The sequence below is a fragment of the Plectropomus leopardus genome, chromosome 7 (assembly GCF_026936395.1).
Source record: "Plectropomus leopardus strain MGB_pleo_1.0 chromosome 7, ASM2693639v1, whole genome shotgun sequence".
NCBI lineage: Eukaryota > Metazoa > Chordata > Actinopteri > Perciformes > Serranidae > Plectropomus > Plectropomus leopardus.
This window is the reverse complement of record NC_142182.1, coordinates 2,177,539-2,190,313: the sequence shown is the minus strand read 5'-3', so window position 1 is coordinate 2,190,313 and position 12,775 is coordinate 2,177,539. Positions and strand designations below refer to the sequence as shown.

General features: G+C 35.5%; 1 protein-coding gene across 1 annotated transcript in view; it reads left to right on the top strand.

The window, feature by feature from the left end:
• Positions 1–12,775, top strand: part of lsp1a (lymphocyte specific protein 1 a) — a 51,507-nt gene that overhangs the window by 32,928 nt on the left and 5,804 nt on the right. The window contains exons 9-14 of the mRNA XM_088079609.1: positions 225–268; positions 2,173–2,254; positions 4,922–5,059; positions 7,546–7,641; positions 9,105–9,191; positions 9,609–9,717. Of these exons, the coding sequence (XP_087935735.1) occupies positions 225–268; positions 2,173–2,254; positions 4,922–5,059; positions 7,546–7,641; positions 9,105–9,191; positions 9,609–9,717 (556 nt within the window). The remainder of the gene's footprint in view (positions 1–224; positions 269–2,172; positions 2,255–4,921; positions 5,060–7,545; positions 7,642–9,104; positions 9,192–9,608; positions 9,718–12,775) is intronic.

Sequence of the window (12,775 nt, the reverse complement as noted above, 5' to 3'; positions counted from 1 at the left end):
GTGAATCAGCCTGTCGCTCTGTTTCCCATCATCCTCTGCTGCGTGCGGCTGCTGATGACTCGTAGGGTTTGATGGAGGCCAGCGGACTCGGCTCTGTTTGTGTTGGACGCGGCCGTCGGCGGTCTGAACGCAGAGCCGTAATTAGCACGCCTCTGAACCGAGGCGGCGACATGGAAAACTTCCTGCAGAAAAAAAACACCTCAGACGTCTTTCTTCTTTTTCAGATCACAGAGAGAACCGAGTCGCTGAACCGCTCGCTGAAGAAAAGGTGAGTGTACATCACATGCCGCTTTCCAAAATGTTTTCTGCTTCATTTTAAAAAACGTTTTACCCCGATATTTGTTGACTTGTTTGGTACCTTTGGACATTTTTGGATCACCTCTCCAATTTGAAAATTTAAAATGAAGTTCTGTACAATAACTGGCACACAATCGTGTCGCTCTGCACACAAAATACGTTTTTCAAAATCAAGCTTTAAAAAATATTATACATTAAAATGATTTTCTTCTTTTATTGAGTTATTTTTTTAACAAACATCAGCCCTTATTATAAATAAAAAATATTCAGAATTTAAACATTTCAATGCCAGGTTTTTGTCATGATGCCACTGTGTTTTAAGATTGAAAAAACAATTTTTTTTTAACTATCACAGTCTGGGATGTCAACGATTTGCAGCAACACTGATTGTGACTGTGCACCTCGTGGAAATAGCATGTATTTTCTCAATGTGCCAAATATTTAAAAGAAACCAGTAATAATGATAATACAGTATCAGGTGGAAAATAGTCAAAATGACAAATTCAGAGTCAAAAGCCCAGAATGACACCCAGAAATAATACAAGTCCTGTTTTTCTGCTCTGATGGCTGTGGGATCAAAAATGTCAGTTTGAATGGGTTTCAATGGAGCATTTTTGACCTGAACAGTCTGAATGTAACTATTTAGTTTTACCAGTTGTTTTATTTTAAGTTATTGCAGTGTTTCCCACCAAAAGTGGATGTAACGTCAGTGAACGCTGCTGCTCTGCTGCCTCATCAGTTTGACTTTGTGTTTTAAAGCGTTTCTTAGAAATCTGACATAAAATATAAACAATCATCAAACAATCAAAAACCAGTTTTCTGTCCATCACCAACTCGCCAGCAGCTCGTTTTTTCTGTCAGTCACGTTGTTTTGAAGGTAAACACAGAAGAAGACGGTCAGAGCCTCTCCAGCTCTCAGTGCGTCTCCGTCCTCAGACGGTGATTTATGTCTCGGCTTAACGGCGTCCAGATGCAGCGTTTTCTGCGTTTGCTCTGCTGGTTGTTGGTGTGGAGGCTCCAGGCAGTCTGCAGCAGGAGGCTGTCAGCTCCGACGAGCTCTGTGTGGATGCTTTTTGTTTTGAAATAAGTGCAGCAGAAACAGGGTTTATAGAGATGACTCTCAAAAGTCACAGAAATTTAAAAAAAATGATTAAAAAAAATGTCGTCCTATAAGAACAAACTGAAATTCAGATTTGCAGGTTTAAACATAGAATTGGCTTTGTTGTTTTTATGTATAAGAGAAATTATAAAAGAAAAGAAAAAAACTGTTACAGATTTTAAAAAATAATTACATATAAAAATATGTAAAACATATATATATATATATATATTTATGAAAAGGTGTACTTTGGTTAATTATAATAATCTTTTACATAAAATGTTGATATTAATCTGCCAATGTTCGCAATATGAAGAATATGTGGACTGTGCGAAATTAATAATAGATCGCAATTTTATTACATTAATTTAGACCTTAATATCAGTATGAAAATTTTAAATAATTACAAATTATTGGAATTCCAGACATAAAAAATGCATTAAGTTAATTTAAATTCGAGTAGAGATCCCAAAATGTCCAAAATGAAAACATCGGGCTGAATGGAAGAGAAATGTGCACTAAACATCTTCAAAATATTATGATAAAAGCTTATAATTTTATTTTATTTCACTCGGTTTAAACTTTAAAAAATTTGAACAGAGAGCTGAAACACGATGATACGCAACCTATATTTCACTTTATTTATACTGTAGGTAATAAAATGATGAGGTGTGGAGAGAAAAGGCGTCGTCACCTTTTACAGTGTCCTCAGGCGGGATTTTATCCGCAGAGACGATCTGATCCTGAATCTGTTTGGTGTCGTTTTGTTTGATCAGTAACAGCTTTAAGAAGACGCAGCCTCTCGTCCTGCTGTCCAAGATCGACGACAAGCTGGAGCAGTACGCCCACGCTGTGGAGGTCAGCTCACACACACACACACACACACACACACACACACACACACACACACACACACACACACACACACACAGACTGAAGGCGTGTTTAAAATGACACGTTACATGATTTAGTGCCAGAATCTAAAGTTGGTGAAGGAGAAAAGATAAATGTATCCTAAAGAGATAAACAAAATTAGTAACAAAATCAGTGTGTGCTGCTATATATTTCATGCACATGTACTAAATACACTGTAAACATATGACTAGTTTTAATTTATGTTTATTTCATTGTTAAGTTTACTTAAATTTTAGTTCAGTCAGTACCACCACCAAGAAAACGCTTCTTAGTAGCTTTTTTATATTTAGCTTTATTTGCAGTTATAAATATTTTTACTTATGCAGTTATTGATATTTGGCAGTATGGCTCTGTTTCTGGGGTCCCCCTGCCCTTCCACATGCTCACGTGGAAAGCGTTGAGCAGAAACAGCACACATTCCTGCCCTTAAATGTGCACACGAAGAAAGCCTGAAGCAGGGAGAGCAGCAGCAAAAACCCCAAAGAGCCGGCATCAATGACAACAACAACACTGATTAAGTCAGAACAGCACGAAGGAGGAGGAGCAGGGGAGGAGCAGGGGAGGAGGAGGGCTGCAAAAGCGGCGTTTAGCGAATCAGATGCTTAGAGGCGAATCAGCTGGCCATCAGCTGATGAGGGCTTGCATGATATCAGCTGATATCAATAATAGCAGCGATTGACTCCACGGCCTGCCTGAACTAACATGACATGGAGTCCTGTTTAAATCTAGTTTTCTAGTTTTATTTATCTGTTTTACATTTTTTTCATTAGGCTTTAACATTGATTTTATTTTTTTATTTTATTTTTTTTGCATTATTTGTGTCATAAAAATGCTGATCTTGTCTCAAGATGTTTGAATAGTTTCTTTTTTTAATGAAAATAATTCTGCAATCTAATTGTTCTTTGTTATGTAGCTCATTAAAGTTGAAATAACTTGGTTTACTTGAGTTGCCATATCTTAAAAAAAAAAAAACAAGTTAATTTAACTTGTCATTTTTAAGTTTACTTCACAAAAAAAATAAATACAACATTTTCAGTTAACCTCAGAAATAGATTTATGGTAAGCAAAACATAAGAATAGTTATATTTACTGATTTTATTAAGGCAAGATTTTTGTCTCGGATTTATTTTACAGTAAAATTGTCAGGTTTTACATTATATTGAGGGGGCATTTCAGCTGCGTTAACCCCAAAATCTACGCCTGTGGACGCCAGACCCTCAGGAAGCCCACCGGACTCTGAGCCCATTTATCAGCAAGAGCAGACAGAAGTATTTCCCAAAAACTGTAAAACTGCTCCTGTAAAGTGTCCGAGCCCTCTGGTGTTTTTTTTCTGCTCACTGATGAACTTTTGGACTCTTATTGTTTCAAACCAGCTGAAGGTCAAAGAGCAGCTGTGACCCTTTTTGTGCCGAGGTCGCACATCTGCCGCACCTGGGCGATGACATCACAGCGCTCTGACAGATATACGACAGGAAGCGCCGACGTTTAGACCTCTTTATTTTTACCTTTCCGCTCCCTCTTTCCACTCCTCACCTCAGGCTGATCTCAGCACGCTGAGCGAGCTGCAGGTTAACGCACAGACACGTTTATTTATGGAGAGCTTTTAAAAAGAAACTACGGGTTAAACACAAAGTGCCGTGAAGGAGACAGATTACAGGTGTGAAGAAGGCAGAATATTCTCACCATAAACCAGTCGAGTTTGGTTTTTATAGTTTATTCTGTCATTGTTCATTCAGAATATGGCACTTTAAAGGTACAGTAGTCCAATAGTGCCAATATAAAAATTAAATTATTTGAACGTGGGTTTCCTTCTTCTTCTTCTTTTATTTATTATTTATTTATTTATTTATTTATTTCTGTGCATGTGAAGTATGGCACAATTTAAATTTAGAAGTCAAATTTTTATATTCATGTTTGATGATGTATAATTTATATATTCATGTTTGATGATGTATAATTTATAATAACATTTCAATTTCAATCCAAATCGACAAATAATACAATCTGAAAAAAAGTCCAAAAATGAATTACTTCTAATAATAAATAAATAGATAGATAGATAGAAAAAAAAGTTGAATGATTAAAAAATAAACCAAAATTCAGGATGACGAAAGAACTTCACAGTCAAGAAAGTAAAAAATCATTATGTGAAAGCAGAAATATAAAGAAGAGAAATGAAAAAATAAATAATAATAATGATAAAACAAAGAATACATTTAAAAAAGAAATAGTGATAAAATTAACAAAAATCAAATCACAAGAAGTCATTCAGATAAAATTAACCTTTGAGAAATGATTAAAATAAGCTTATATTCAAGCTAAAACATTTATTTGGAAGTCATTTGGAAAACAAAAGGTTTCAACAAAACTGATTAATATTTCATCAACAAACAGTTTGTATTCGAAATTTTGAAAAAAAAAAAAGTTATCAAGATATAAAAAGGTCAGGACATCAGAAGTGCGTATTGTCCCTCTGTCCAATCAGAGGTTCGCGTTTTCAGCGGCTGCTGTTTTATTAAATAGTGAATTTACGAGTTTATCATATTAACACACGACTGTGCGTTAACGCGTGATTGTTGTTGTTGTTGTTGTTGTGTTGTTGTTGTGCAGAACTCCCAGGAGGCGCGGGCCATGAAGGCGTCCCTGACCGACCTGCACGGCTCACCGGAGGTCGTCGCCTCCAAGAAAAACCTGTTTGAGGCCGGAGAAGTCTGGAGTCAGAGTCCCACAAAGGGAGCCGCCTGCAAGGTAAGAAAACCGCAGAGACCTGCGCACTTCCTGCTCCAACAGGAAGTCTTTTAAACGTCAAACCCGCTGCCCTAAAAGCCCCGGAGGCCGGTCAGACTTTCGTGATGAAGAGAAACGAGTTTGATTTTGATTTGATTTGATTTAGGGTGAAATATCTGGGTTTAAACTGGACCTCTGTTTGAGTCCAGTCTTTACTGTTAACCCTTTGAAACCTGGATCGACATCAGTTTTCTTGTGTTGCGTTCAGACGCCTTTTCACGAGAATTTAAACCTTTAAAACTGTAGAAAAGTGATTTGATTTCTTTTGAAAACAAAAGGCAATGAGCAACTTGGCAAGAGATGTTCCCCAAATTGTGAGAAGACCGTGACAAACCATGACCTAAAAATCAATTTAAAAAAAAGAAAAAAAAAAATATATATATATATATATATATATATATATATATATATATATATATATATATTCATAAATGCATATATTTAGGCCTTTAGGCTGTTGGCATAGGCGATATAGGAGTTCGCCTCGAGCGCCACACGCTGGAGGAGCGCCACTGGTTGCGCTCAAAAAAGAAAAAAAAAAAAATTCTGTTTCTCATCATTGACCTGCTGACCCGCCTGCACCGTGACACCTGACGGCGCTGCGGACTGAGAGACAAAGACGGGATAAGATACTGATGCTGACTGATCCGCTCTGCTCTCATTCTCCGCCGATGTCTCCGCCGGTGTCTCCGCCGATGTCTCCGCCGGTGTCTCCGCCGGTGTCTCCGCCGATGTCTCCGCCGATGTCTCCGCCGGTGTCCGCTCTGCTCTCATTCTCCGCCGGTGTCTCAGCAGGTGTTTGTCCCGCACTGTCTGCTGCAGGTCCATGTCTTTGCACTAGTCGGTTAATGTCCTCTGTAACTGTCCAGATGAATCAGGTGACTTTTGCAGAAGGGGGACACCAAAAGAGCCGCCCTGATATAATGAATGTAAACATACATTTTTGCCCTGTTTTTACGCCATTTCCTGGTTTTCGTTAATTGTTTTTGTATCTTCTTCTCTGTTTTTGCTGATTTTTGAGTAATTTTCTCGTGACTTTTTACAAATTTCTCACACATTCTGGGTAATTTCTTTTTAAATTGCTCATAGCCTTCTTTGCATGTTTTTGAAAGAAATTAAGCAAATTTAGCCTGGTTTTAAAGGGTTAATAAGGCAACTCCAGAATCCACTTCTATATAGAAATGCATGTCTTTATTCCATGATGGCGTGTTTTAAAAGGGGATTTTTTTATGCATTGTCTTTTATACCTACAAATGGTGTATAATCCTGCAAAACCCAACAAAAAAGACGTTTTTTTAAAAACTAATCAGAAAGAAAATATAATCGTACTGCAGTTTTACATAATGAAGAGGTTTTTTTACTGAGGCTCTGAATGTGGCGTCAGCTCCGACCGGCCATCAGATCAAATCAAATCTCCGAGGATCATGTTTGTCAGTTTGGCTCCACCCTCACACGTCTATTTTAAGTCCTGGCAGCGGCTGCGAGTGTTTGATATCTGTTTGTTTACTGGAGCTCGCTGAGATAAACAACAAACAAACAACCTCAAGTTCACCGTGAAGTGTTGAAGAGCTCTCAGCCGAGACTGTTAAACCTCTGAAACCTGGAGCGAAAACTTTTCTTGTGCTGCTTTCAGACGCACAAGTATTTAAAGCGTTGAACCGGAACAGATGTGATTTATTTAAAAAAAACATGAGGAAAAAAGACCATGATAATCTTGGTAAGAAATGTCCAGCAAATTGGAAGAAATGGATAGATATAGAAAATTATTATTTTTTTTAAATATATTAATTTATGGAGATCATATTTACATATTTAAAATTTTGTTTTAAAGACTTTTTTGACAAGACTTATGGGCTTTTTCGAATTTTTTTTCTCTTTTTTCTTTTTTTTAAAAATAATTTTCAGGTAATTTTCTTGTATGTTTTTACTGATTTCTTGCTAATTATTGAATTATTGCTTATTTCAGTGCTCAGTGCTCAATTTTAAAAAAGCTAAAAATAATATCTAGGAAAAAAAAATTTTAATAATCATATTTACATATGTAAAATTATGTGAGTTATATAATTTTAAGGAGTTTTTGCCAAGATTTAATTGCCTTTTCTTATTCCTTTCTTCTTTTAAACCAGTTTTCAGGTAATTTTCTTGTACTTTTTACTAATTTCTTGCTTATTGGATTATTTGTTCTTTCAGTGCTCATTGCTAAAAAAAATAACCCAAAGTATAAATTTCTGATTTTTTTTAAAGCTTGGGTTTGAAACGTGTGAAATGTGTGTAATATTAAAGTGGGCCTTAAGGGTTAAATCACTAAAATCACATAAAATCATAAACTCAGGTAGTTAGATTGAGAAAGGGTGAAGTGAGGACGCAGCGCTGCCCTTCGTCCTGATCTAAACCCAACTTTATTAACTTTATTAACTTTATTAACCTGAGCTTGTTTTGTGGTTTAGGACGCTGAGGGGCTGAAGGTGGGCGTGGCTAACCGGATCACTCAGTGGGTGAAGGGTCCGTGTGACGTCAGCAGACAGACGCCCAGCAAACCGACAGTAAGTCACAAACACGCCGTCGGCGTGATATAAAGTCGCTCAGTCAGCGGCAACAGAAACATGCTGATGCTTCAGGATAAACTCTCACACAGAATCAGATATCGTTCATCAGAATAAGTACTTTTACTACTGATACTTTAAGTTTCATGGTGATACGTCTGCACTGTTACTTGAATGGGATACTGAATGTAATTTACTTGTACTAGAGTATTTTTGCAGTGTTACTTTTATTTAGATAAGCTATAAGATTCGCAGGCTCTGGGAATATTTTAAGGACAGCAGATTTATATTAGTTTGGCTTTTAATTACTGTAATTCTTGTAAAAATAATGTTAAATCAGTTCTCTTATTTTTACTGTTTTTACTGTTCTCTGTACTTTTAACTTTGACTTTTTTATATTGTTGAATCCTTCCTGTCTTTTGATTGTCTAATGGTTTTTTTGTTTGTTTGTTTTTTGTGTTGCATTTTTTAATTATGAAGCACTTTGAGCTGCATTTCTTGTGTGAAAGGTGCTCTATAATTCAAGTTTTATTGTTATTATTATTATAAATTAATATTTTTATTGTTTAGTTTTCCTATTCTTCTTCTTTTTTATTATTATTATTATTAGTAGTAGTAGTAGTAGTAGTAGTAGTAGTAGTAGTAGTAAAAGATCTGATCTGTTAGTGAGCGGCTGTGATGTGTTCAGGTGCAGCTGTAAAGTCAGTAATGTGAGGTTTCCCTCTTGTGGACAAACAAGAAACAACAATTTTGTTGTATCTTTTAGGATTTTCTCTGAAAGTTTCTTACATTTTTTAAAAAATGTTTTATGTATGAATAATAACAATGAATAATAGAAAGTATGAATTAATTAATTATTCATGAATAACAAACTTCTGTTTGATTATTTCAAATAAAGATTTAGGAACCACTGACAAATTCAAAAACTTTCTTTTAGGTCAGATCGCTCTACTTATGAAGTGAAGAACAACCTCTTTTTGTTATTATTGGTCTGTTTTGAAACGATCTCGCATGTTGCTTCTCTGTGTTTGCGATCAAAGCTGATATTTGAGAAAAATATTATATTTTTCAGGAAAGAACATGTCGTATGTTTTAATGATAACACTGCGCTGGAACTATTTTCTTGACAGACCACGGTGTATCCTTCCACCCAGTGCGTCTGTGCCGTGTTGGTTGCCAGATTTGGCACTGAACCTATAAAACGATATACTGCGTGTTGATTAGAGTTTTTCGAGCGAATGAACTTTGGACAGAAAAATCGTGAAAGGAAGTCGTCAGCGCTCACCGATCAACGTTAAATACTGTTTATTCACACAGCAGGCAAAACACGGACGCGTTTCAGCACTGAGCTTTGCTTCAAGGCTAACAGTTTCCCCCTGTTTCCAGTCATTATGCTAAGCTAAGCTAACCACGTACAGATACTGATGCTTTTTCTGATTATTGATTATTGATTGATCTGTCAGGATGTTAGGCCCGGAGACGTGATGCAGAAAAAAAACATGTGGGAGATTATTGGAGACTCCACAGAGAGACCCAGGCAACGAGCCAAGGTCAGCGCGCGCACACACACACACACACACACACACACACACACACACACACACACACACACACACAGATAAATATGAAACTGTCCCTTTAAACATTGTTTTTTTTTTAAAATTATTTCATTTTTATTTTGTAAAAATGACCTGCATTGTTATGTACATTGTATTGTATGTGATTATATCAGTAATTGTCAGTCAATCATCAAAATGCAGCTTACTTAATTACAAATGTTTGAAAAAGTATTTTTTGTTTCCAGATTTTTTTCTTATTTGATGCTTTTTCTCCACTTTTCTTTCCTCTGTGAAGATCTGTTATTATGGAAATCACATCAAATGGTTAATATATGGTTTTAATGTGCAATGCTACATATTAAATGTATGAGGAAAGATTTCAGACAGTTTTATCTTTTTTGTCTTCAGGGATCAGCAGCTGGTAAAAAGTACAAATTTGTGGTCACTGGTCACGGCAAATATGAGAAAATCCCCATAGACGACGAGAACGGAGGAGAATTCACTAACGGACAGTCCGGTAAGACGGCAGACAGGAAGTGTCCAAAATCTTGTTAAATGTTTTACAACATATGGAAACTGTTTTTATGTCTTAAAGCAGGGACACTCAACTTTATTAGCTTGGGGGCCACAAAATGAGGCAAGGGGCCAGTCGCAGCAGCTGCATACGTTTTTGTACGATATAATGCATTTCTACATTTTTAGAGCATTTCTAGGTGTCCTAAAATCCTGGAAATGTGCTAAAACCCTTGACACGTTTCTCAAATTTATGGACATTTCTAGAATTTTAGGATGTTTCTGGATTTAAAGTCAATTCTTGTATTTTAGGACAATCTAGGATTTCAGGACATGACTTTCATTTAGGACGTTTCTCTGATTTTAACAATGTTGCTAGATGTCCTAAAATCCTAAAAATGTACTAAAATCCTTGAAATGTTTCTCAAAATGTAGGACATTTCTAGGATTTTAGGACATCTCTTTGATTTATTCAGTTTCTCTGAATTTACAGTGTTTCTCATATTTTAGGAAATTTTTTTATTTCAGGACATTTCTAGGATTTTATGACATTTCTCAATTTTTTTTTCTAATTTTAGGACATTTCGATGATTTTAGGATGTTTCTGTGATTTCAGGACATTTCTAGAATTTTAGGGCATTTCTAGATGTCCTAAAATCCTAGAAATAAATCGAGTATCACTGCTTTAAGGCCTAATTCAGAGAAGAACTGATGAGTGATGATTTTGTCTCTGAGCCTCAAATCGTTTCTTCATCTGATTCTCTGCCTGAAAACAAACTGATGCTTAAAAAGAAGCACAAACTGAAAAGAAATTGTTGAATAAAGTCAAACTTTATTTTGTGGCCCATTTTGGTGCAGGATGTTCGTACAGAGTGCTTCACATAAGAAAACGATACAAAGTGTTTCACTTTAAATAAAAGATCAGTGGTAATAAAATACAGATGATCTGTCCTCAGCAGTACTGAAATTTCCTACCTCAAATTTTATTGATCTGACATGTTTTTCATTTAGCTTTTTTTCTTTGGAAAATGAAACTCAGTGTGTCAGACGGACCAAGAACGATTAAAAAAACTTTTCACAATGTTTCACTCAGGTGCACACAGAAGCATAATGCATTCACTTTAAAGAAAAAAAGGCTTTTTAACTGAAATACGAGAAAAATGTTGTTTTTAAAATAAATAAATAAATTATTATTTTGTTAATTCAGCAACATTACCTCTTTTTTTTTGGTGAAAAATTTCTTCTAATTCTGCGATAATAATCTTGTTAATTCTAAAAACAGAAAAATTTTGTTTTTTCTCTAAAGTGAATGCAGTCCACTTCTGTAGATGCAGGCATATAAATAGAAAAAAATAACGTTCCTAAAGAGAAATCATCTTAACTGCGGCTTAAGAGTTTTATTAGAAACACAAATCAAGTCAAGATGAAACTCTGCTCATTTATTCTAAAAGTTTCGACAACAAATATTTAAAAATGCACATAAATTAACTCCATCACACATGAGAAATCATTAAAACAACATTTAAAAAAAACAAAAAAACTAGAAGAATTAAGTTTAGATTATCACCCACGCTGCTTCACAGTCATTTCAAATCTTTTTTGACCCCACAGTTCACTACCACACTGACCGCCGTCATGGCGGAGACTGCTCTTCATTCTTTAACAACTTTCGAAAGCATTAAACTCAGTCGGCTCTTTAAGTCACAATGAAATCAAACATTTTGTCCACGCTTGTTTACTATTTATTTGCATATATTATTTTAATGAATGCCAATTTTATCCACAGTGCAGGAAAAACTCTTGAAATCTCAAATTATTGCTCATTTTAAACTCCTGAGTGCTGATTGTACAGGGAGTACTGGATGAGTGAATTTATAAAGCTTGCTAATGTCCGATTTTTTTGTCTCTTAAAGATCCAGCTGGAAACAACATCGTTAGATGTTAATTTTTGCTTGAATTTAAGGTGGTTAGACATTTAAAAAAACTGTGATTTTCATTCCAAGCAAATTTAATGTCTGTCCAACATACGAGTCCAATGTCTTATGTCATTTTGCCGTCCGGTGCCAGCTGGAGATGCACATACTGAACTTTCATCTATTCTTTTCGCAACTTTTCTTATTTATTTTGACAGGCAACAAAAAAATTTGAATTCTACGACCACAGAACTCTTAACACCACATTATGTAGTGGTGGCACATAATGTATTAAAACGTTGCCACCATGCCACCTCCCAAAATGCGTCACCATGGAAACGATGCAAATGGAAAGTCAATAACAAACAGTTGCAGTTTTAAAAATGTTAATGTTGTAAAGCAGTTTGGCTGGGTTTCGGAAAAGTTCTTGGTTTTAGTAAAAAATAACTATAAGTTATTGTAATTAAGGATGTGTAAATAGGTAACGTAAAAATAACCCAACATTAAGGTTTGGTTTCACACGGGACACAAACTGGTCTCCTCGGTAAAAGTCTTGTGTTTGTTTGACTCGCCTGTACACTTTAAACCTCCTTCCTAAGTGGACTTTCATGCTCTTTATACCAGCTGCGCCCACCACGACAAAGGATCTGACTTTCCATTGGCATTGATTTTGTGATGCTGGCGTGTAAATTTAACCCGTTGCTTGCCACCACAACATAAATGTGGTATGTAGAGGTTTGGCGGTCGTGGTCATTTCACGTATTTCTGTGAGACCAGGTTTCCTCTCTGCCTGTCCCATTCAATCATATTTTGTTTCTAACTGACATCCAATTGGAGCATTTTAAAATGTGATTTCACTGTGACTTTAATAACAACCACCTACAAAAAAAACAACCAACTACAGTCTAAAAAAAGAAAAGAAAAAATCAAAAATCTTACGTACGAGGTCTTTACCCTGAGGCAAGTAGCACCATTTTGAATAAAGCTGGATATTTTAAAGATAATTAAAAGATAAACATATTTTTCTTCTGTCAATAATTTGTCTTAAAATCATTAACTTCAATAATCATTAAAAAATCTATTAATTTCCTATCTTTAAACATAAAGCTATTTAAATGCAATAATGGAGGTTTGATTTTTTTTTTTGCA